This window comes from Opisthocomus hoazin, chromosome 11, assembly GCF_030867145.1.
Source record: "Opisthocomus hoazin isolate bOpiHoa1 chromosome 11, bOpiHoa1.hap1, whole genome shotgun sequence".
Taxonomy (NCBI): domain Eukaryota; kingdom Metazoa; phylum Chordata; class Aves; order Opisthocomiformes; family Opisthocomidae; genus Opisthocomus; species Opisthocomus hoazin.
Window position 1 is genome coordinate 2,774,446 of NC_134424.1, and position 23,348 is coordinate 2,797,793.

Below are 23,348 nucleotides of genomic sequence, written 5' to 3' on the forward strand. Positions count from 1 at the left end.
TAGGCAGCTCGTCATGCCCCTCAAAACGGCAGGCCATGCTCCTGGTTGCCTGCACAGGGACGCAGCTCGGCAGCAGGAATGGAAACACCATTAAAGACCAGCAGAAACGCTCAGGTTTCATTGGCAGCTGAAGTTCACCTGAGCATCATAAACTAAAAGAAAAGATCAATCCAGGGCGATCGTCTTCTGGCTGCAGGCTCCATAGTCCCATTCGGCCATTCCCTCTCCTTCACAAGAGTCTCTCTGCCCCGAGGTTTGTATCAGGGATCCTTCATCTGAGGGAGGACCTCTGAACGTAGCGCTGCCGTGTGTCCCCCTCGTCACTAACAGCAGCTCTCCTGAAGCCCTACAGAGGTGCCCACCAGGCACACCAAGGAATTCCCTACACAGCGGGGGGATTTCAGAGCAGCCCCATCCTTTCTATTTCCATTCCAAAAGTAGTAAAACACGCAGAGATGAAGAAGCTGGTGGAGCATGACAGCAGCTGCAGAGCCGGCGACCCTCGTGCCCGGCGAAGGGCTCCAGCGGTGCCTACCTGGGGCAGCAGCAGCTCCCCGTCCTTCAGCCAGCGGTACGAGGGCTTCGGCCTCCCGCTCGCTCGGCACTCCCAGGCGACGCTTTCCTCTATGGCTGCGTGTGCGTCGCTGATCTTCTGAATCCAGTTGGGCTGAGCTGCAATGCAGAAGTGATGGATAAAGCCTGGTGTCTGCAACCAACAGCGTGCTCTCTAGGTGCAAGCAAATGGCCTTTTCTTTATTTGCACATTTACGAGCTGGATTTAATAACATGCTTAAGAGTGCTCAAGAGTTTGGTTTTTTTTTCCCTGAGTCCAGTTCTGCTTTCTGAAGATGCCATGTGCAGGATCAGAACCTGTTTCTATTTAATTTTTAATACAAACATTTAATGAAAAAGAGCAGCTTCAGAAATCCCAATCATTGGACAAAACCAAAGCACTAGTTCACACGCTGCACCAGTGGAACAAACAGCACAGTTAGAACCCTGGTCCTTCATCCAGAGACATTTTCTTCTTCAGGATCTATATGACGTGGGCTTCAAAGCTCTAAAATTTAGCATCCAATTTCAGAACCTGCAATTTAGAGCTACCTCTGCATTGAAATGAAGGTTATTCCATTAACTTAAGCCTGCACGGTTATAGACACTACTTCAGGTTCAAATTCTCAGCCTTTTCTTAGATTGTGGCCATACCTACAAGTACTGCTGCGGGAAGATCTTCCACGTGTATGAAAAATCTTTGGACTCAGTAACTCTATTAACGACATTGAACAACTAGAAAGTCCAAAAGCAGATATTGGAGATACATTTTGGTAGAATATGGTGAAAACTGGCAGTAGCCATTCTCAGACACCTATGAGATGATATTTTCAGTTGTGTTTCACATATTTTTATCAGAGTTTGTTGTTTGGTTTTTAGTGGCTTGTTGTTTGTTTTTTTTTCTTTTAAGAATACAGCTTAAGCTTAGCCAGACTCCATATGCAAATCAAATTCCACTAAATTTGCCACATGTGTTTGGAGACCATACAGAACATCTGACTTTCTTATGTTACCTTCACAGACCCTATCAGTCTAGGTATATCTACAACACTTTTCAGAAAGTCCCATTAAAAAACAGGGTGACGTCAGGTTTTTAACGGTCATTTGCCACACGTTGAGATAAGACAATGTGAGACTTAGTAGGGAGATATTACCAGCAGAGGTCTCCCAGAACCTGGTTAATACTTTTTTGCATGTAATCAGATAAAAAAAAAAAAAGAGATTATTCAAAGATATGTAACAACTTTATGTATCATCTTTGGAGAGGGACAGGGGCCAGAGAAAGGCCTGGAAGGATAAATCAAAAAATACTATATGAAAATGCTAAGTTCAACATACAGTTGGTATGATTATACCTAAAATCTTGGTGTGTCTACCATGACGTGATGCTGGATACACACATTCCGAGAGCTGAGTGCCTTCTAATACTGTGTTCAGGCTGTGACAGATGCGTGCTTAATCCCACACCCCCCACACTGTACACGTCCCTTCTCACGGTGCCTACAAAGCACAGCAGCAAGCTGAAGAATTTTGCACAGCATCTTAACTCCAAGGGACTTGCAGAAAAAGCAGAAAGGCGAACTGCACGTAATGACAACGCGGAAGCAAAAGAAGCAGCCGAAAAGGAGAGGCAAGCAGCGTTTACTTCTCTGACTGCCCCTCCTGCCCCTGTAATATTTTAAGCTTGTTTATTGTCTGTATCTAAAGAGATATGAAAGGGAAAGCGTTTAAACACAGGAAGATGAAAGTCAATTATGTCATCTGGAGTAAGAACTTGAACAATTCCATCACACTGAGACACCCTGCGCAACTGCAATGTGTTCAGTGGCTCAAGGACATTTGCAAATTACACATGAATTTACATATCTACTATTCTAACAGCATCCGATTTGTAACTTTGAAGAGAGTCTTATGATACTGTACAACAAGCTCTATAAAACCACACAGATCCATTTGCCTTTCTTGCAGTACTGAGTGTTTTACTGATTTCCCACATGAAAACAAAATTTCAGACAAAACAACTGAAAGCAACCCGCAAAGCAAAAAAACACATGAAAGGTAAAGTGGGCTCTATGAGTTTATGCTATGTGAAAAGAAAGATAATTCTTGTGCAAGGAGGAAAGAAAATTTAGTATTTATCCTTATTTCTGCAGACTCCCCAGATAAGGAAAATTCTCACCCAACGCAGCAACAGACTTTCCCTGTGCAGTCTCTCTGCTGTACTGCGCAGGTTGCACGTCTGAACTCCTGCCCCAAGGAACGGTGCTGAGATTTAACCGCGGGGTTCAAAGAGCTGCCCCCCCTGCCAGTGACTTCACTCTTCTGCGCAGCACCCGCGAGCTGCAGCCTTGCACCGCTCTTCACCCCCTCCAGTTATGTGGAGGTTCAGCTTTCTATCCCAAAGCCATTTATGATACCGACAACTACAGAATGAGCATAATAGGTCAAAAAATAAATCTCCGTGAAAACTGGAGGAGTCCTTTGTTTCATAGGAGCTTCGTTCTCTGCTGCTCTTTGGGAGACTTCTAATTAGGTCAGCCTCCCCTTTCAACAGTTCATTTCAGAGAATAGCAGGCACGCTTTTGACTTAATCTTGAGTAATACACAAGGGTTGGTTCATGTAGCAAAAATGTCTGAGCCACCAAATGAGAGTCGCCATAATATAATGAAATTTGACAGCGTCCCATTGGGGATCACACCAGGACAGACAGAAGATTTCAAGCCCGACAATTAAAATAATTCAAATAAGGATATGAAACCAGCTCCATGCTACAACATTAAATAGTGACATTATTTGAGATAACAACAAGGTTTAATTTGTGACTGGTACCATTATTCTAGAAAAAGTCCTTTGGATCATTTCAGAGGTGCTAAGCACAGATGAATTCTTTCATATGACAGGTTTGGAAGTTTCTTGGCCCTATTAGGAGTGTTTAGATGTTACTGGCCTTGGCTGGAAACACCTCAGAGGAAAAATCTGGTACTGAGAAAAAAATTACATGGAAGCTGATTAAGAATTCATCTGAGTTGCAAGAAAAATTCATATACTAAATCTATAAAGTCAAAGAAAACTATTCAAAATATACGCATGACTCTTACGTAAGGATAGATTTAAAGAAAAATACCCCCCTCCTAGGTGATGAGAGCTGTCTGGAATTTGTACTCAGGGGGACAGAAGAAAAATGATGGCAGCAGTTACAAAAAACCCTGTTTGCCTTTGATCGCTTTCCCATCTTCACCAACGCAAAGTGGGGCATTTTAAACCAGGTGATTACGGAATTATGCCCAAATATACTCTTAGTTCTCTAAGACCAAAAAATCCAGAATGAGTCTGTCCTTCTTTGTAATAAATTGAAAGGCAAAGGTAGGCACTGGAAAGCTGGACCAGAAATCAAGTCCTAAAAGGCATTTGAAAATGAAATGACACAGCCAGTGACGATGCATTGCACCAGAAATGAGTAACACAACCAAAAAATCATGGGAGCAATGTGAGAAATCAACCAGAAATAAACCTGTAGGACTTTGCAATAGTCTCAGAGTTCAAAACAATCAAAAAGACTAAAGCAAATGAGGTACTAATACATACACAGAATCCAATTCTCGGTTGGTTTATATTGATTTCAGTGTTCCTAAGCCAATTTATAGCAGCTGATGACCCAGTGCAGGCTGTGTAATTCATCATTAATGGCAGATGAAAGGCTGAATGACTTGTCCATTACTATATCTATTCTAAAGAGATCGAGACTGAGCCCAGGATCAGAAAAGTCTAAAGACCAGAAAAGCAAGCATAAGAAGTAAGAAAAACAGATGGGGAAAATACATGAGTAATTAAAAATAAAGCATGCAGCCAGTGTAGAAGATTTGTGCAGACAAGCACATGCATCATCCTGGTCCAAATGGGGACACAGTGTCTGTAAACAAAACCCATATACGTCCCTAATTTGTTATCCTTCCCAATGATCACAGGAACGTGAAACCAGACTTTAAGTTACCACTTTTCCTCTTCTCTTCCTTTCCTCCTCCTAATCCCCTCCTTCTGACCTCTACTGCCAATCAAAGACTATCTGAAATCTATACAGCTCTCAAAGCTGTGCAAAACCTCCACCAAAGTTATTCGCTTGAGTGTTGCACCTAAATGCTCTCCATTTGTCTGCATCCTTGGAAAGTTCTCCAGATGCTGTCACTCGGGCAGGATGTCTGCCTTCTGAAGACTGACGGTGAAGAACCAGCCTGGGAGTTCTGCTTGGGACTGAAATATTAAATATCAGAGGAAAAGAAACAGAGGAAAATCTGAAGGCATAAATCCAGCTGATAAAAACTACTTAAATTGCCCCTACCTCTTTTTTACCTCCTGTTCCATAAGCTATTCTGCACCATTACATGACTTTCTCCCCAGTTACGCCAGGCACCAAAGGACTGCAGGTATTGCAGGCACGTTCATACAGACTCAGGGATTTACTCTTTTTTTATCCCCGATGCCCTAGACTACCGCTGCCCAGAGTAAGGAAGATGTGGGGTGCTCTGTGAGTAGCCTTCACAATTCATTTCTCATACCTATTGCTATTTTTGCTTCTCCTGCTGGAGAGCTATTTTACCAAGCTAAAAGGATAATAATTTGAGCACTTTTTCTGAATCTCCTAAAAATCAATTCCTCTATAAGCAGGTTTCCAGCAATCCCTTGGAAAAGGAAAAGCAGAGGAGAGACATGCCTGTTCTCTGTGTAGAAACTTGTTCTGGATGCAAGACTTCCCTTGGGCAGCAAATTATTCAAAACTCCGAGTTACTCCCTCCTGCACTAAAGTCTGAGAAAACACATATTCCACTGGCAGGAGTCCAGACGTCCTCCCTCGGAGCAGTGATTTTCCCCAGGGTGAGTACAACCAACCGAGACTGGGCACCGCATCGAGTGCTCCCCAGGCCAACTGCCCCTTTCTGGAAGGATGGATTTGGCTGCTGCCAAGTGTTGGTTAACCACGAGTTAAATTGGCACAGTATTCTGAAATGACACAGAATTCAAGAACTTTAAATAAAATGAACATGCAGATGCTTGAAGGTGAGAAATCCATTGGCAATGTATCTGCGTAAGAGGAAGCAAACTAGGTTTTCTAGCGAGGCATGTAAATTATAATTAATAATAATATATATCTGTCCTATTTATGTGAATTTTCTTGAATTTTTATCAGTCCACAACTCATATAATTTCAAGTGGCTTTGAATTTTCAGCAAATTATTTGTGATCTGGGACCTAAATGGTGTAGAGACATACAACTGCTTGATTTTCACTTATGCAAATTTCCTTTTTAGACCTCTAACCATAACGAAGAGCATAATATGATTCACATTTGAGTTTGTTTTATGGAGTGGCATAAAGTAGCTTTCGCACGAATAAAACACAGGCCCACTGATAAAAGGGGTCTCTCTTTACTGCAAAATTAAGGAGCCACATAAATTCCTGGCGGGACTTTGATTTGAGAAGTATTTAACCTGAGAAGCGGTCCAGCCAATTAAGTGGCTTGTGCTGAATATCTTACAAAATGCTGCAAAGAACCGTAATTAGTTACAAATAAGTCTGCCTCTCTGCTAATGCGGATGCTGCTGTGCTGACACAGAAACCACTCCAACTGCAATTTTTTCCTCCTCCCCTTGACTTGCCAGCAAGGTTCTGCGCGGGGAGAGGATGAGCTCAGGCGAGAGAGATGCTGGAGGGCCCTGAAGCGACGCAGGTGACGCTGAGTCAGCACCTGTACCCGTGCCAGCGTCAACCAAGCTGTTTCGGTGCTTGGATGCTTTCCCTCTGTTCCAGGCCATGTAAGACAGGGTTGATCTGACTGGAAAGCCCAACGCCAGACTGCACGCTTTTGGTCATAATTCTGGCAGCCGAACGCTCCTGGTGGTGGTGCGGCTCCTCAGCCCCCAGCACCCCAGCCTGTCCTGGGGTGTCCGTCAACACAGGAAAGTCTAAATGTGCCCTGAAGTGGAGCCCAAGCAGTAAGCACTGCCACAACCATCTCATTTCACATTTTGTTTCAAAACCCACTCGTATTATAAAAAAGTTCAGGAGAGCAATACGATAGTGTGGTGGTACGGAGGAGACCTTTGATGATGGTCAGCGGGAGAACCCGGCCAAGGCAGGTCAGCAGAGCTGTAGAGGGGTGGTGAAGCTCTCCTCTGTCACGGCAAAGGGACAAGCAGCCACCACAATGCCTTATGAGTTCTCTGTGCTTGTGCATCTGCCTGCTGCCTCTTGTCCTGTGCTCAGGGCAACTCTTGGGCTGTGACTGTCTGTCTGACAACAGAAGATCTGACTGAAATGGCATCTAAACTTAACATGAATGAAACAACGTCCACAATGCCAATAAATAAGCATCTCCTTGACATTGGTTTTATGAACGGAAAGGTAATTTCTTTTTAAATTAGCCAGCTAAGGTAATCTGTCTACTGTACTTCTGCCAAAACCAAAAAAACACAATTGTTGGCGTTGCTTTTTGCTCAGGATATAAATCTTACCCTCGCGGAGGGTTATCAAATTTAAAATTTATGAGCAGCCAGAATAAAAATAGAATCAGGTCAATGGGAGTGCTTCCGAAATGCTGCGGATCAAAACACACAGCTGACGGCGTGGCGGACCCTCGCTGCCGGGTTCAGTGGAAAAGCAGGCACTTGAAGCAGAGGAGTTATAGAATCATTAAGGTTGGAAAAGACCTCTAACATCACCTAGTCCGACGGCCAACCCAACGCGCAGGCAGTGCCGCGGCAGGGACGTGCTCCGGCTGTGCCGACGCCGGCTCACGCCGGGGACCTTGCCTGCCTCAGCCACAGGGACTGACCTGTCCGGGCTCACGAAGGCACAGGGCTGGCGGGGAACAGGCTGCCAAGTCAGGAACGCAGCCTGACGTGCACTTACGGCTGCTAAATGAGGGTGGAAAATAAAGGGGTTTGCAGTTTAATTTGCTTGTTCGCAGGACCTAATTCGAGGAACGTAGTATCTGGTTAGAAATGGCAGACAGAACAAGAGACTTCAGGCAAGAAAACAAGTGATACGTCGTTCAGAGTTCTAATCGCCAAGGAAACAGGTATAAGTCACTGTAATTGCATTAACATTAACATGTTTTCTATCGTGTAGGGCTATCTATCAAGGAGGACACACAGCACTCAGAACAAACGCTTTTGGAGAGCAATAAACCAGTCTGTTGCAGGGGCTCAAAGCACAGAAGACGGAGGAAGAACAGATCTTCCACGTTTAATTAACCTTTCCGGCTGCAATGAGAATGTCAAACAACTTCAGTGTCACTGATAAGCTAACAGAGGAAAAAATAAACATTGATACCAGAATGAAATACAGCAAAAGTCAACCTTCCCTGACAACTTCCAGGTGCACTGAAAGAAGCCGACAACGGAGGCAACACTGGGTTATCTACAGCAAGCAGGCAAATTTGAATTTCATTTTCTTTTTCTTCTCTTTTATTCTTATTTTATACTATGCAGAGAGGCAGATAACTGGCTTTAAAGGAGTCACGCTGTTAGACCCAGACTGCGATCTCCAGGGCACGCGTCGTGACAGAGCACGTCACTGCGCGCAGGCAGCACGTCCGCCCGCCTCTACTGCATCCTCCGGAGCGTTCCCTTCTCCGGGAGCCAGCCCCAACCCTCCAAAAGCAACCTGGAAAGCTCTGCCAACATTACAGTTCTATTTCAATAACGACATAACACTTTTCAGCTTTAGAAAGAACAATGATTAAGGAAAATGACTTTCAGTTTCAAGTGTGCTTACAAAATGTTTACAGTAAGTTACTTTCCCTAAAAAAAATTTCGCTGCCACGTGAAACTGCAGAGCCTAGCTTACAGAAAGCAAGTTTTTTGTAACAGACCTGTTTCCAGTACTATATGGCTGCCAAACACAAGCTATCCTTGAAAACTGCACACTTCTAAACCAGTAACTCATCAGCCTCCAGACAGCGAGGCCGTTATTTCAGCCAATTATCTTTAAAGCCAGTCACCAGCAGAGCTGGCAGGCTAACACCTCTCCAGAAGGAACTCCTCTGCTCACACGCAGAAAAGCGGACGTAAAGCTAGCTCCCAGCATCGCAGAGAGCGAGGAGGACACTCCCCTGCCCGTAAAACCCTGAGCTTCCTTGCTGAAATGCCATCTTCAGTGTGCAAACAGCACTCGCCACGGTGGCAGCTTTTGTGTAGGATCTGCAGTCCTCCAGGAACAGCATCCAGACTGGTAAATTCATTACGGTAATTAGATTGTAATTTAATATAGTCTATGGTGGGAGTATACCACAGGCTCGATTTACTGCTCTGCAAGCAAGGCAGGTTTGGCCATGGATTGAGCAAAACTGTAGAAATGATGAGTCTTTTCATTTACTGTCCACGTGGGAAAAATCAGGAGAAACATGCATTGTTGGATGGAAGAGAAAAAGAAATCTTCAAATCTTTTAATTAAAAAAAGCCAATTTGAATCAACCCCAGATTCTTTCCTTAACATGAAATATTTCACTTTGTTCTTGCTATTTCACTCCTTTTTAACGTTTTCTCATTTTTATACTTTACTCGATTTTAAAAGAAGTGTTCATCTAAAATGGAAGCCCCAAAAGTTCTGATTTCTAAGTGAAATGTCTTTTAGAAGTATTTCCAATTTTAAAACATGCCTACATAGGCCTTTAACAAAAAATTTTTACATTACTCACCAAATTGAATCCAGTTTTGCCAGCAGGGTTAGTTCTCAAACTCTTTTTCTGCGGCAAATTTACTATAAATCAAAAATATTCTTCTCATCTCTGGAGTTCAACCCAATCTTCCCTGCTGACAGCAGCTGGGCCCTTAGGAGCATTTCGGGGAGAAAACACTGAATTTCTCTCTATGTGTTCGACAAAGAACAACACTCCTGATGCTCCTGAAGATAACAGGGTAGCAACAAAACAAAGATTTTTATGGTGGTGGAGAGGTCTCTGCATGCCTGCGTGCGAGGTATCTAACCTGCAGCCTTCTCCCCTTCCAAAAAACATCACACAGAAACTGAGCCCCAAACTGACAGCCCATTTGCACCTCCAAAACCCCTCTCCGTGACTCTCGTTCACCTCTAAATCCGCAGTAACTCAGAACAGGCAGAACTTTCCCCCTGCAAGCCTGGTTCATCTCCTAGAAGCACGTAATCTGCTTTGCAAGACAGGGCTGTTTGCAGCAGAAATTTGGGGATGGGCGGACGCTTGTGTCAGGGTCAGAGGTACTAACGCAGTTCTACCTAACGCAGCAGGCCCGTGAAGCTGATGCTGAGTTTTGATGAAGTTTTGTTGAGTGAAGAGGACTCTGCCGGCTCCAACTGGGTTAAATCCCAACTGTCCGGGCTGTGGCCCCTCTTGAAAGCAGTTCTTAACTGGTTATAAGCAATTAACATTTATTAACACTAGCTGGGGCAACACAAGCATAATAAATCCCAAATTGTAACCACCAGAATGCTCTGCCAGAATACCTGCTTTACCCTCACAGCCACGAGAAGGCAAACGAGGCGCCTGCAAGTGTTTTCTACACGTTACCATGCCAATGTCCTTCCAGTGACGCACGTTCCAACTGCTCCGATTCTCAACTAATATGCACCTTTCAGACACATTTGATTTCAAATTCTACCCCTTTTGAGATCTGCTGTTTGTAAAATAATTTCAAAAATACCCCTCAAAATTACTTTCTCACCGCATACTTACTGTAGGTTGCACTTGATACAACAGTCCACCCCAAAAGCAGGCAGTCTGCTTACCATAAAATATCAGTTGTCCTCGGGCCACGTTTTTCCCTCTCACATTTTCAGCTACACACTCATAGAGTCCAGCATCTTCTTGCTGAAAATTTGGGATTTCAAGAAGTCCACTTGATCTGTGCCTCCTGGCTTTTCTGGGTATCTGTTTCCCATCTGCTCTCCTCCAGCTAATGGTAGGAACAGGGCTAAATAAGACAAAACAGGCAAAATAAGACTCATAGAAAAAGAGATGGGTCTTGTCCTGATGAGCTCTTCTCTGACCAACTTTACACTGTTTCATGTTTGAGGACGTAGTCAGTATGAAGACTCTGCATAGCATCTGGAGCAATTTTATTATGGGTAGCTTATATATAATATAAATATATTTACACCAATGCATAAATTTATCAATATAAATATATACACCAATGGTGTACTGCTCGCATAATCTTAAAAGCAGGAGACTGTGTATCATAAAACTGCTGTTTTGACAAAGTTGAATTTGGGTTCTGCTGTGACAACACACGGATTTTCCTACCAGTCCCACATTTGATTTTGGAAGTGCTGCCAGTGTTTACCCTAGAAACAAGAGATGTGCTTTCAGTGTTGCACGAGACTTCAGAACAGGGGATGCACAAACACATCTTTACAAAATAATTTACATCTTCTCTCTCCCTTGGGAATTTATATTTTCGGTGAGCAAAGCCCCAGCTTGCTCCCCAGGTCCCTTGCTTGTTATGAATGCCTGCAGTAACTCCCTCCTGCTGAGGAAAGGGAATGGTTAGCAAGTCTTGCAAACTCAACAGACAGTGCTATACACAATGCTACAGACAGTGGGAAGCTGGAGGAATAATAATAATGGATCAAAACTTACTTCCCCAGGGCAAAGCACTCCAGTTTCACCGTTGTTCCTTTTGCAGACGGAACCGTTTCTGGGAACTGCACTTCTATTTTCGGCTCATACTCTCCCATTACCCCTGTGAACATAAAATAGATGCTAAGGCTTGGTTGAATTTTTGCAATAAATTCGCAAGCGTTCCCGTGCTAGCACAGAGCTGTTCTATACATCATTACTTGCCCAATTAATCCATTCATTTTAAACACGGCCTGTTTCTAACAGCCGTGTAGTGTGGGCTCTTTTCCCATTTACTGCCAGAGGAAAATCCGAACCAGCGCTCCACACCATCTGCCAAAGATTAAAATTTCTTCATGGCTCTGTTGCATTTTGCGTTTGAATATTCAGGATTTTTGCAGGTAACTTGTGAAATAAGGAAAGCAATAATAAGGGAGGTTCACCACCTTCTAGAAAATGAAATGCGGAACAAATAGCCATTACAAAAGTTTTAAAAGCACTGGAGCTAATCAAGGCTTCTATTAACTCCAAGGATTTAGATGCGCAGAGATCGTATACTCTTCGGGTAATTCCTTTATTTTTACTGCCCCAATAAATCATGTATTCTGACAGCCTCTTTATGAAATTGTGTTTAAAAATTTGCGCACATAAAAAGGCCATTAGATTCATGATAAATGGCTACATTTCTAGCCGCTGTACTGTCTTAAAACCGGCACATATAATTTCACCAATAGTGATTATCAGCTAATTGATGATTGCAGCTTAAATCTCTGCTGCGCGGTGCCTCCTGGCCGTGGGCCAGGCGCGGGGCAGGCGAGGACCGTGCGGGCTGCGAGGCGGGCGCGGCGCTGGGTCCGACCAGATGAACGCCACCGGGAATACGGCGATGAGACAGCACGGCTTCGCAGAGATGTGCGGGTAAGTCAGGGCTGCCGAGGGCGGCCTGTGATTGCGGTGCTGCTTCTGTCCCTCTGCTTGGCAAAGAGGACACAAGAAAAGTCTTTTTTTGTTTACTTTAAAGCTGAAAACACTCGGTACGAGGCTTACATCATGTCTACCTTTCACAGAATCACAGAATCACAGAATAGTAGGGGTTGGAAGGGCCCTCTGTGGGTCATCTAGTCCAACCCCCCTGCCGAAGCAGCGTCACCCAGAGCAGGCTGCACAGGACCTTGTCCAGGCGGGTCTTGAACATCTCCAGAGAAGGAGACTCCACAACCTCCCTGGGCAGCCTGGGCCAGGGCTCCATCACCCTCAGAGGGAAGAAGTTCTTCCTCATGTTCAGACGGAACTTCCTGTGCCTCAGTTTGTGCCCATTGCCCCTTGTCCTGTCACTGGGCACCACTGAAAAGAGCTTGGCCCCATCCTCCTGACACCCACCCTTCAGATATTTGTAGGCATTTATTAGGTCCCCTCTCAGCCTTCTCTTCTCCAGGCTGAACAAGCCCAGTTCCCTCAACCTCTCCTCGTAGTGGAGATGCTCCAGTCCCCTCACCATCCTTGTAGCCCTGTCTGACCTGTACATTACCTGTTCTGGTGAAACAGCCGGTTCCATCCTCTTTCTTCCAACCCGCTAATTGCAAATTACAATTGCTGCTTCATTATAAGAAAAATAGTTGCTGCACAACATCAGTCATCAAAATGAAATGCATTTATTAACGATACTCTGTGTAGTCATGTTCTGGCCAGCACATAGAGCAGAAAACAGAATCACAGACGTTCGGGGTTGGCAGGGACCTCTGTGGGTCACCCAGCCCAAGCCCCTGCCCAAGTAGGGTCACCCAGAGCAGGCTGCAGAGGACCGCGTCCAGGTGGGTCTGGAATATCTCCAGAGAAGGAGACTCCACAGCCTCCCTGGGCAGCCTGGGCCAGGGCTCCGGCACCCTCAGAGAGAAGAAGTTCTTCCTCGGGTTCAGCTGGAGCTTCCTCTGCTTCAGTTTGTGCCCGTTGCCCCTTGTCCTGTCACTGGGCACTACTGAAAAAAGCTTGGCCCCATCCTCCTGACACCCACGAGTCTGTGTCAACGCTCCAGCATTTACATACCACACACACCAGAATTACAGGGCACGCTGCTCGTTAGCCCTCTGCATGTCAACACGGCAGCCCTGCAGGGCTGGAAGGGTCTGTCACAGTTAGCATCATGGAAAATCTGCTCTGTTCTCCCGATTGTGACTTGACAAATCTTTGCAATCTTGCCTAAATTTCTCCAGACTCCATGCTAAGCGTTTGCTGGGTGAGCTTCAGCCGAGACAAGAACAGCTACTGCCCAGCAGTGTCCAAGGGCAAGGCTGGGCGTGAACATGTGGGAGCAGCAGCATCACTTTGCTGATATTGGAACTTACCGAGATCTTTTCCCAGAAAGGTATTTCCACATTCTGCAACAAAGACTGCAAATCTGGCAGAGGAAGAGCTTTTGAGGAGGCGCTTCCCATGAAGGCCTGACCAGATTCAGGAAGCCGCCTCACCTTGGGAGACGCTGGCTTTCAGTCTGGAGATCTGCCTGGAGCAATTACGGTCTCCATCACCCTCCCGAGGCGGCTGAACAGCTCCTCGGTGCCTGTGCCATCAGCTGCCCCCTCCCCAGCCCAGCCCAGGCGTGCGAGCCGCGGGGATGCAGCTCCTCACAGATAGCCCAAATAACATGAGAGCAAGGGAGCCGTCCCGAGGAGGAGCCACCTGGCCACTGACCGGCCAGCTACGAACCGGTCCTCAACAAGCAAAACCCACAGCAACGGTTCCTCTTCTGCGCCACCTCCACTCCCGATGCAGGAATCCCGTTCCCTTCGGCACAGCAGGCTGTAAAGCATGGTCTGGCACTAGCAGGCTATTTAGGAAATTAAGGCGGAATGTATTATTAATACATTATTCACCTGACAGAGCAGCGGACAGGAATGCGACCGAGGAAAAAGGGCGCTTTTTTGCCTCTCTTCACTCATTCCTTTTCTTGTGCCCATTTCTTTGCCTCAGGCTGGGACTGGATAGCTCTAACCCCAGAGGTGACAAAACCCCAGACCGGGATGGGAAGGCTACCTGGGGCCGCAGGAGATCGGCTCCGGCCACTGCTACCCACAGCCCTGCACCTCTGGCAGCGGCTGCTGCCTCTTACAGCTGCGGTTTCACCAGCGTTGCTGCAAACTCTAACCACTTAAAAACCAGGACTCGTACCTGGAAAAATCACAAGGCTCCCTCTACAATTATAACCTACCTACAGATACAGAGATATATATATATAGGGTATGCTGTGACTCCTGCCATCCCTGCTTTATAGCAGAAACATCAGCGCAGTTGAGATTATCTCCAGTCCGAATCAAAGTCCATTTCCATGCAGACAGTCCTTATTTTTCCTGCTGTTCCTGGGCGATTTAACATCTGACTTAGCCGTGCAGGTGGAAGGGATGGGGGAGAAAATAAAGGACTAAAATAGACACCGGATTTATAGCTTGGAGAACGCTTCCAGTGTCATGGCACATCAGATGCTCTACGTGTTTGCATTTCAGAGGCTTTCATATTTTTCTTCCAATTTCAAGGCTTAAAAACGTGCTTTTGGATGAAAGTTCCAGGAATTCAGAAGCAAGCTAATTTGTCTGAGGAGATGATATGCATTTCCTGACAACACCTGTGAAATGTTAAAGTTTAATTGGCCCATACAGCTGCTGCTGATGGTAATTTTATTCCAGGACTATTTCAGTTTTTTCCTACTATTACTGTTCCAATTGTGATGTAAAAAATCCGAAGTGCATTTTAAGGAGAAGCAGTACTGCAAAAGTGGGGGCTGTGACCACCTGGGTGCTCCTAACAGGCTTTGGCCGGTGTTTGCTGCAGGGTCGGGTTGGCCCAGAGGGTCCCAAAGGTGCTGTGGTGGGGGTGGTGGCCCCGGGTACCTGCTACCCTTCCAGGGAGCAGAGCGCAGAGACCGTGGCCTCGACGGGGACAAGGCAGCCAGACGATGCACACTGGTTTATTAAATGGAGGAGACGGCATTGCAGGCTTGTTCCCTTCCCTCCTCTCTTTTAGTTCAGATTCCATGGTGAGCTGCCGGACGGCTTGTCTGGCATTCGAATTTAAATCCTCTCTCTTCTGAGCTGCAGTAGGTGCTACAGTCCTTGTGGACACCTTACTTCAGGCTTTAGGATCACTCTCATTCTTCGGTGCCATATACATTCAGCTGTTTATTACGTTTCCCAACACTAAAATAGCCCAGGGAGCCCCTTCTCCACAACGGGAGGCACCAGCCGGGAGTGTCAGGACTAACTCCCATCCTTGCAGAACCCAAGCCGAAACCAAACCTCAGTACCTTGGGAAATCTGAAAAACTGTGGTAGCTTTTCTTTTGTCCTTTTATACACTAGCACTTACACGATGTGAAAGGGAAAGCTGCTTGTCACTCCTGCAGACCTGTGCTGGAATACGGGTGCACAACTCAGGAGGACAGGTCCCAGACCGTAACCGTGCAGTTTTGGGGACTGCTGCACTTACACGATTTTGTATTTAAATCTTTTACCCCCCCTGCACTGCAAGCATCGTCGCCACCACAAATCCATACAGCTACCTGAATATATTTAAATAGGGGGTGACTGCACGCATTCGTGGGAAGGAATTAAGAGACACAGAGGAAAACCACCCTTTCCCAGCACACCCTGTACTTTGTACACTGTGTTTATTGTTGTCAGATAACCCCTGTCCGTAGCAGCAGAGAGCTTGCGCTCTCAGCGACTGCGACAGCTGCCTCGGCACGGTCTGCTCCTACCCCCATCCCGTAACCCTCTGCGATATTTATCTCCCCAAGGAGGAAAAGCTGTCTGGGGATAACTAATGGGATAAGAGGCACCTTCTGCTTCCAGAGCACAGTGACAGGGAAGGAACCTGAGCTCTCTCAACAAGACCATGAACCGCTGGTTACAGCAAGATGCTGCAAACAACGTCAGGCGATCTATAGCTCTGGAGCCTCGCAGCTGAAAACAAGCAAAAAGAAACACAAAAGGCACAGGTGGGGAAAGCAATCTGCCACCAGGATCTGATTTCATCCTGTACACCTGTACCTTTTCCTTTCACAGCTCACAGCTCAACAGCCTGGCGTTGTAAAGCAAGCAGCACTTCAAAAAAAAACATGCTGAAAAGCTGTTTTTCCAGGATGATTACATTCAAGTAAAATCACCATGACAAAGATGGCAGGTATTCAACGTACAAAGCCAAAATGGTTCATGACTGAGTCTAGAAAAATTACTGCCAGAAATTGAAGACCAGACGTGAAAAGAAACCTCAGGGTTCTTGCGGGCGAGGTTTCAGCCCAGCGCGTGCCAACCCGCACGCCCAGCCCTGCCGCGCCGAGCCGCTCCGGGGGAACGAGGACTGCTCATTAGTTCGACGAGCAGTTGGAACAGTGGCTATAGTAAGAATACCCACCACCCAATTCATATGTCTGTCTGTTAAAACAACTGGAATTCTTCATATTGAACAGCATAGGGTCAGCCAGACTATGAGCATCCCAACTCTGTTTTCTTCCTACAGATCCGGGAAAGAGTCTTCTCTTTTTCTCTCTCTAGCACAGTGTGAAATCATTAAAAAAAACAAATATAGGTGCTATTCTTAGTTCTACATAACCATAATTCCTTTTGGATAGCATCTTGCTCCACCATTTGTTTCTTTCAAAATAACGGGACTATGTATAAACTACAGGGACCCATAATTAATTCTGCAAGACAGCAAAAATGTTTTGCAGTTTAAAAATAACTTTGTTTTTTGAGAAAAGCAGAAATTTCACAAGGAGATTGTTCTACAGTACCTGGGTTTTTTCGGAATTCACAAAAAGTGTTTCAATATGAAGCCAACCAGGCAGAAATTTAGAAACTTCTAGCAACAATCTTACAAAGGGTGCATTGGAGGAGGTCAGGTTGTCCCGCCTGGGACGCCAGCCCTCCAGCCCAGGGCTGAGGGACCTCAGATCTGCACCAACCCCTCCGTAACTGGGGGGCTGCCAGGGGAACAGGGGACCCCCCCGCACCTGGTCCCTTCTGCCGAGCTGCACGAGGGTCCCCACAGCTGCAGTACCCTGCTCCCCGCCTGGGCAGCAGCCAACGGAGCAGCTCAGTGCCCGTCAGTCAGTCCGGAGAGGTACATTGTGATCTTTTTTCTGCTTAACTCACTAATTGAAATTAAATGGAACTGAAACATTAATTGTTGATGAGCTAGCCTCCGAGCCTACTAATTTAATGATAAAGTGTTGTAGGGAAAATAACATGTCATATCTATTAAGATTTACTGGACATGTCAGATATGAATACAAAAGACAAACAAGACAACTCTGTTGTGGAAATATGATGTGCCTTGCGTTTTACTCAGTTCTGTTGTTCACACTTCTGAAGCAACACATATAATTTATCTTTTCAAGTGGGATAGTGTGTTATATCCAGATTTTATAGGGTTCCAGTATGTGGAATGAAAAATTGAGATCTGCTGATTTTTAAAACGAAGCTTGCCTGTAATACTAGTGCAATCCTGTTTTAAAATACACGTTTAGCCCGCGTTTGGCTTTCAAGTACGGCCATCTTTGGCTCTAGAGATACAACAGCACCCTGCCTGTTTAACTCAGGAATGTATTCCCCAGCTCCTCAGAGGTTCAATTAAAGTTTCGTATCTTTAACAAACAGCGGAGTGCACTTCAAAGGAATCGGAGAACTTTCCTGCGAATTACCCCAGGAAGGCCATCGGTCCCTGCAAATAAAGCAGGGTGCACAGCGGAGCGATGCGCTGGGGCAGAGCCCTTGGCGAGGCACTTCGCCATCAGGCTGCCCAGCCATCACCCCACCATCAGCCCCACCTCGGAACAGAAGCAGACACCGAGCTTGACTGGGATAAATGGAAGCACTTTGAGCTAGGTAAGGTTCGCATAGATGTCCTGTTAATGTAACACTTAAAAATATTTCTTCTTCAGCACTGAAAATCTTTGTATGACACAAATTTCAACGTTCCTCCTTATCTTTCCGACATCCGATGACTTCCTCGGGACTCAGAGGGACTGTCGCTGCGTTTACAGAAACGCAGCCTTCCCTGTGACGGAGAGCAGATGTGGCACAGACCTGGAGAAGCAGCCGTCTTCACCCCTCCCAGCCTAACTGCGGTGCCGTCTCGCTACCGACAAGGTTTCCAAACTCCCCGTCCGCAGCAACTGTGTGAATGTGACGGCTACGGGCACGGGGCTGGCAGCAACAAGCCAATATTTTATGAGTGAGGAATTTTTGTTAAATACCACTAGGTGACAACGGATCTTCTTCTAGAAGAAGTTTCTAATAATGCATTTCTATTTCTGGAACAAAAGTCCTCACTGTACCCTTTAAATAGACAAATTTTAATTTATTTTAAATGCAAATTAACATGCAAATTTATTTTTCTTATCTATTAAAAAATGATGACGATACAAATCAATTGTCTTTATAAATTTAGAAATCCTCTTTTGGTTTCTTCTCGCTTTTTTGTATTATTCCACAGACTAAGAATAGCACTGATTCTGCTGGGAAATACAGCCTGAGCTAACAGTTACCGAAACAACAAAGTGCTTTTATTCACTTTTGGGCTGCATAAAATAAGCAAAACTGTAGAATATCCAAACTCTAAAACCTATTTTATTTCCTGTCTTTGGCCAAGTATCACCAGGCTTTGATTTTACAATTATTGCCTGATACTGAGAGTTGTTCCAGTGGTGGAAAGAGCAACCTCGGCCACAGCATCAGAAACGCCATCGCTTCTGACTTCGAACCACGGCTAAAGCAGAGGCCTGCAGCCCCGCTGAAACTCTGTGAAGGGGAAAATCTCTCCCTTTACTCTCATATAAATATTTCGGGCCATTTCTGAATTTCTGGGATGCAGCCAGTCAAAGAAACCAAACCAAACTCTCCAACCCACAGCCCTCAATACCGCTCCTCTAAGTCCTACCGTCGTTCCTGAGGATGAGCGGGGTGGGGGGACCCAGGACCCTGCTGTTGGTCACCGCGTTTGTCACCACGCACGTGTAGTTGCCCACGTCCGAAGCTTCCACCTTTGCGATGTACAAATTCCCAGTCTCCTGCGAAACGAAGCGGCGATTGTCCTGGTGTACGAAGGTCGGGTACTCGTTGAAGATCCACGCGTAGGTGAGCTCTGGAAGCACAAGGTACCACCAGCGTTAGGGACAGGGTGCACATCCCCACGGGGCGCCGTCTGATGCTGGGCTCCATCCCAAGTTGGAGCTAAACTCCTGAAAATTATTTCCTCCCTGTCCCCTTTGGTTAGGGAAATTGGATATATCACAGCACATAAAGGATAAAAAGGCTAACATTTTGCAAGTTCTCATCTTTATGGCTACAAATATAAATTTCCAACTGTGACACTTCTGAGCCCGCGCACGGATCTAATATTCTCGCTGCTCCTTCAAGTTCTTCCAAGCCAGAATATGGTGCACTTTACAAGTATCTCACATTTTCATCATGAACATTTCAGCCTAACTCATGACTTTTTTTTTCGTTCTTATTAATTTTTTTTCCTTTAAAGACAGTGTAGAAGAGGATCTGCCGAGCTGTGTTATCACACACTGTACGTTTTAGTCCTTTGGAGTTTCTGAATAAGCAAAAAAATGAACACTAAATTACGCAGCTGTAATCTTCTACATGACTAATTAGATAGCACTCTGTGTTTTATAGGGCATCTTTGGAAGTTACTGGAGCAATAAAAAAGTGAGAGAGATGCCGCAAGTGGCTGCAGAGTTTGTAAGTGAGGTTAATGCAATATAACCCTATTATATTTGCCTAACACTAATGCCCAAACACCCTGAAAATGCTTGAAGAACTAAAGGGAACACAAGATTGTTGTAGTTTTCCAAGGGAACACCAATTATACTAAAAAGCATATTCTTAGTTTAATACTCTAATGAGTCATAACTGTAATTGACCTCAACTACCATTAGGTACTTTGGAAAATCTATTCTGCCCTCATGTTCCACTGTTTACATATATAAGAGGCTGAATGCAGATTGCTGGCTTTTATTTATTTATTTTTAACAACAGGATTATAAAACGCCTGCGTAGAATTTTAGGAAGATATGATAATAATGTTTATGTGGGAATATCTAATCATCATATTTACACATGTGCATCTAATTATAAGTAACCTCATGCTGATGTCAAGAGGATACTCAGAACAAACAAGGTACCACTTCTCAGCTGGCTTATTATTTCCTGCAAGGAGCTTTTTTTTTTTTTTAAATTTACTCTTGGTGAACAATTATCTTGTTCCTCCAGAAGCATCCAGCAATAGGCAAATAAACATCGCTGCCCTCGAAGGCACAGAGGCATTTAAATTTCAGTGAATCTTCACACAGCAGGTTTCCACCAAAGCCTCCCGAGCTCTGCAGTATGACAGCATTTTGTATCGACTGTGGAATGGTGAACTGACCACACAATCCTCAAAAACACAGGACTGGGAGGGCTCTTCTGGATCAACAATCCCTACCCTACCCTTCCCCAGGAGGTTAAATAGTCCCATTTGTAAATACACCCTGCAAGCAGCAAGGGTTTTGCCTCCTCGTTTTCTGTTGGAAGTTGGTATTACTTTAATTGCTAAGAACCCTTTAATTTCCAGGTTAAATATTTTCATTCCTAGTCTATAGCTATGTGCTTCTGGGCTAATGATGCCTTTAGCGTAAAAAGTTCTTGTCTCTTCGCTGGAGAGAGCCATCAAGAGCCCTTCTGCCTTCATTTTCAAGACAGGCGGCTTTCCAATCTTCTGATCGCTGTAGCAGCTTTTCCTAGCCTCTGCCTTAGTTACAATTCTTGACTATTTCTGTCATTTGAGCAGAGTGCCAGGTTGGAAACCCTGGGTAAGCAAGGCACAGAGAAGCAGCAGGCAAACGTAAAGTTGTGCAGTAGTCAAGAGGTCTGATCAGACAGAGCACCAAATGGTAATGATCTGGGATTCCTCCACACAGAGGAACCCATGCAGGGGGTACTAAAAGAGACCTATTACCAGAGTGTGAAACATCAAAATCTCCCCAAAAGCCATCTTCAAACTCTGTTGATTTGGCTACATGAAACTGAGGAACATGATGAAGATCGATTGTCACAGTTCTGCCTTCCTTTCATTACAACCAACCGCTGTCCAGAAGAACACCACTGCCTGAACTACACAGCTCCTACAGGAGCAGTCCACTGCTGCTGTATAATATTTAAAACAACTGGCTAATTCTCTCTCCCTCTCTTTCTGAATTAACATGGGACTAATGGCATACAGAGCACAGGGAATAACGCAGACAGCAGCATCTATAAGTGCATTTGCTTGTGTAGCAACATGTAAATAAATACTGTATCAAACTCACTTTGATTTCCTTAGAGATCCTGGTGCAATATTTATGGCTTTTCAAACTTGACGGATTTCTTTTGATAAGGTTTCACATACTAATTGCTCTGGAAGTGATAGACAGCTCACATCCCATAGGCACTTTGTAGCAACTCTGTAAACAGACACTTAAAATACAGCCCGAGATGGCTCCTGGTGACTGCGCCTGATGGAAACGTTTACTGAAGTCACAGACACGGAGTCTCTCAGTACAAAGAACGCGCAGTAACAGGCAATTTGCGGTTCTCTAATTACACATTAGACTCTATATCCTCGAGAAATTTATTACAAACTTTTTTCTAATTTGGGGTCATTTTCATGTAGTTTTGTCTAATTTACAACGCTTTTAATTTCTCCTTCATAGCACATTCAAGTAGGTCTCTCAAACAGAGACTATTATCCAAAGATTTCTGACCCATATTTGCTGCATTTAAAGACCAGCAGAAACGCCGGTAGCCGCCGTCCACTGCCAGCAGCAGAGCACCTGCCTGGTTACCCACCGCAAAGACCTGTGTCGTACTTTGATTCTGTACTTCTTTCTTCACTGCCCTAAAAGTCTGCATTTCCATCACAGAATCACAGAATGGTGGGGGTTGGAAGGGACCTCTGTGGGTCACCCAGCCCAACCCCCTACCCAAGCAGGGTCACCCAGAGCAGGCTGCACAGCACCGCGTCCAGGCGGGGCTGGAATATCTCCAGAGAAGGAGACTCCACAGCCTCCCTGGGCAGCCTGGGCCAGGGCTCCGTCACCCTCAGAGGGAAGAAGTTCTTCCTCATGTTCAGCTGGAACTTCCTCTGCTTCCGTTTGTGCCCATTGCCCCTTGTCCTGTCACTGGGCACCACTGAAAAGAGCTTGGCCCCATCCTCCTGACACCCACCCTGCAGATATTTGTAAGCATTTATAAGGTCCCCTATCCATGATAGACCAGAATGAGATGAAGACTTTTGGGCGGCAAATCTTCACTTCTGTAATGATCATTAGCAAGGACAGATGGATGGAGAAGTTACTTGTGCATTTTTGGTACAGATGGTCTATGCACCTTGGCTCGAGCCACCACTGCATAGGGGACATTCCACCCCAAAACTTCTTGCTCTGCTGACTACACGAAGAGCCTTTTTCAGCTACACAAATCCATGCTGACAGGTTACATGCACTTGGGTAGCTGGAATACCCACACGACCACCACAGGCACATGCTAGAAGAAGGAAAGTGGATTTATTTTTACCAAAAGAATGGAGGTTTCCGTGCACAAGGTCACAAGTTGCTAGGCATTTGCTCTGCTGGTCCAGAACAAGACAACAGAGACGGGGAAGAGTGCCCTAAGTTGGTTAAGATCACTCACCTATTGCCAAGGAGCCTATGGAAAATCTGGGGTTGTGAAGAGCCATGGAGGTAACAGGCATGTCTGCAGAAGCTGGATTTGACTTTGGCCAAGGTGGACGGTGGGAGCAATGGACACAAACATGCAGAACTGCGAATCTCTCCCTGATCAGACAGGTGGCAGGAAAGCCCACTGCCCACCAGCAGACCATTAACCTCTTCTCTACGCTTCCACCCCCACCACGGCAGGAGAGGCTCACTCCCACAGAGACAGCCCAGTACAGTTTACCATTAACGTTTCTGTCTCTGGGATAGCGATCGGCAGGAGAACATCACAGGCAGTACGTGGCAGGCAGGCTGTACGCCTCAAACATCTATGCAACATCGGGCCCAACAGTCTTGACTCCAAGCTCCAGGGACAGCCTTTTACTTCAGTTACCATTTGCAAAGTTGTTTTACTTAAATGTGCGTGGCAGCAATACACAAAAAGAAGCCACAAGTCTTGTTCTTCACTCCTTTTATCCC

The 23,348-nt window shown here is 45.5% G+C and overlaps 1 protein-coding gene across 5 annotated transcripts in view; it reads right to left on the bottom strand.

Moving 5' to 3' along the window:
• The window catches only part of LOC104331265 (contactin-4), a 354,067-nt gene that overhangs the window by 67,919 nt on the left and 262,800 nt on the right, over window positions 1-23,348 (bottom strand). For all 5 annotated transcript variants that reach the window (XM_075432608.1, XM_075432604.1, XM_075432605.1 and 2 more), the window contains 4 exons: window positions 19,070-19,273; window positions 11,163-11,265; window positions 10,310-10,494; window positions 536-672 (listed from right to left, as the gene is read on the bottom strand). In XM_075432608.1, coding sequence (XP_075288723.1) covers window positions 536-672; window positions 10,310-10,494; window positions 11,163-11,265; window positions 19,070-19,273 — 629 coding nt within the window. The remainder of the gene's footprint in view (window positions 1-535; window positions 673-10,309; window positions 10,495-11,162; window positions 11,266-19,069; window positions 19,274-23,348) is intronic.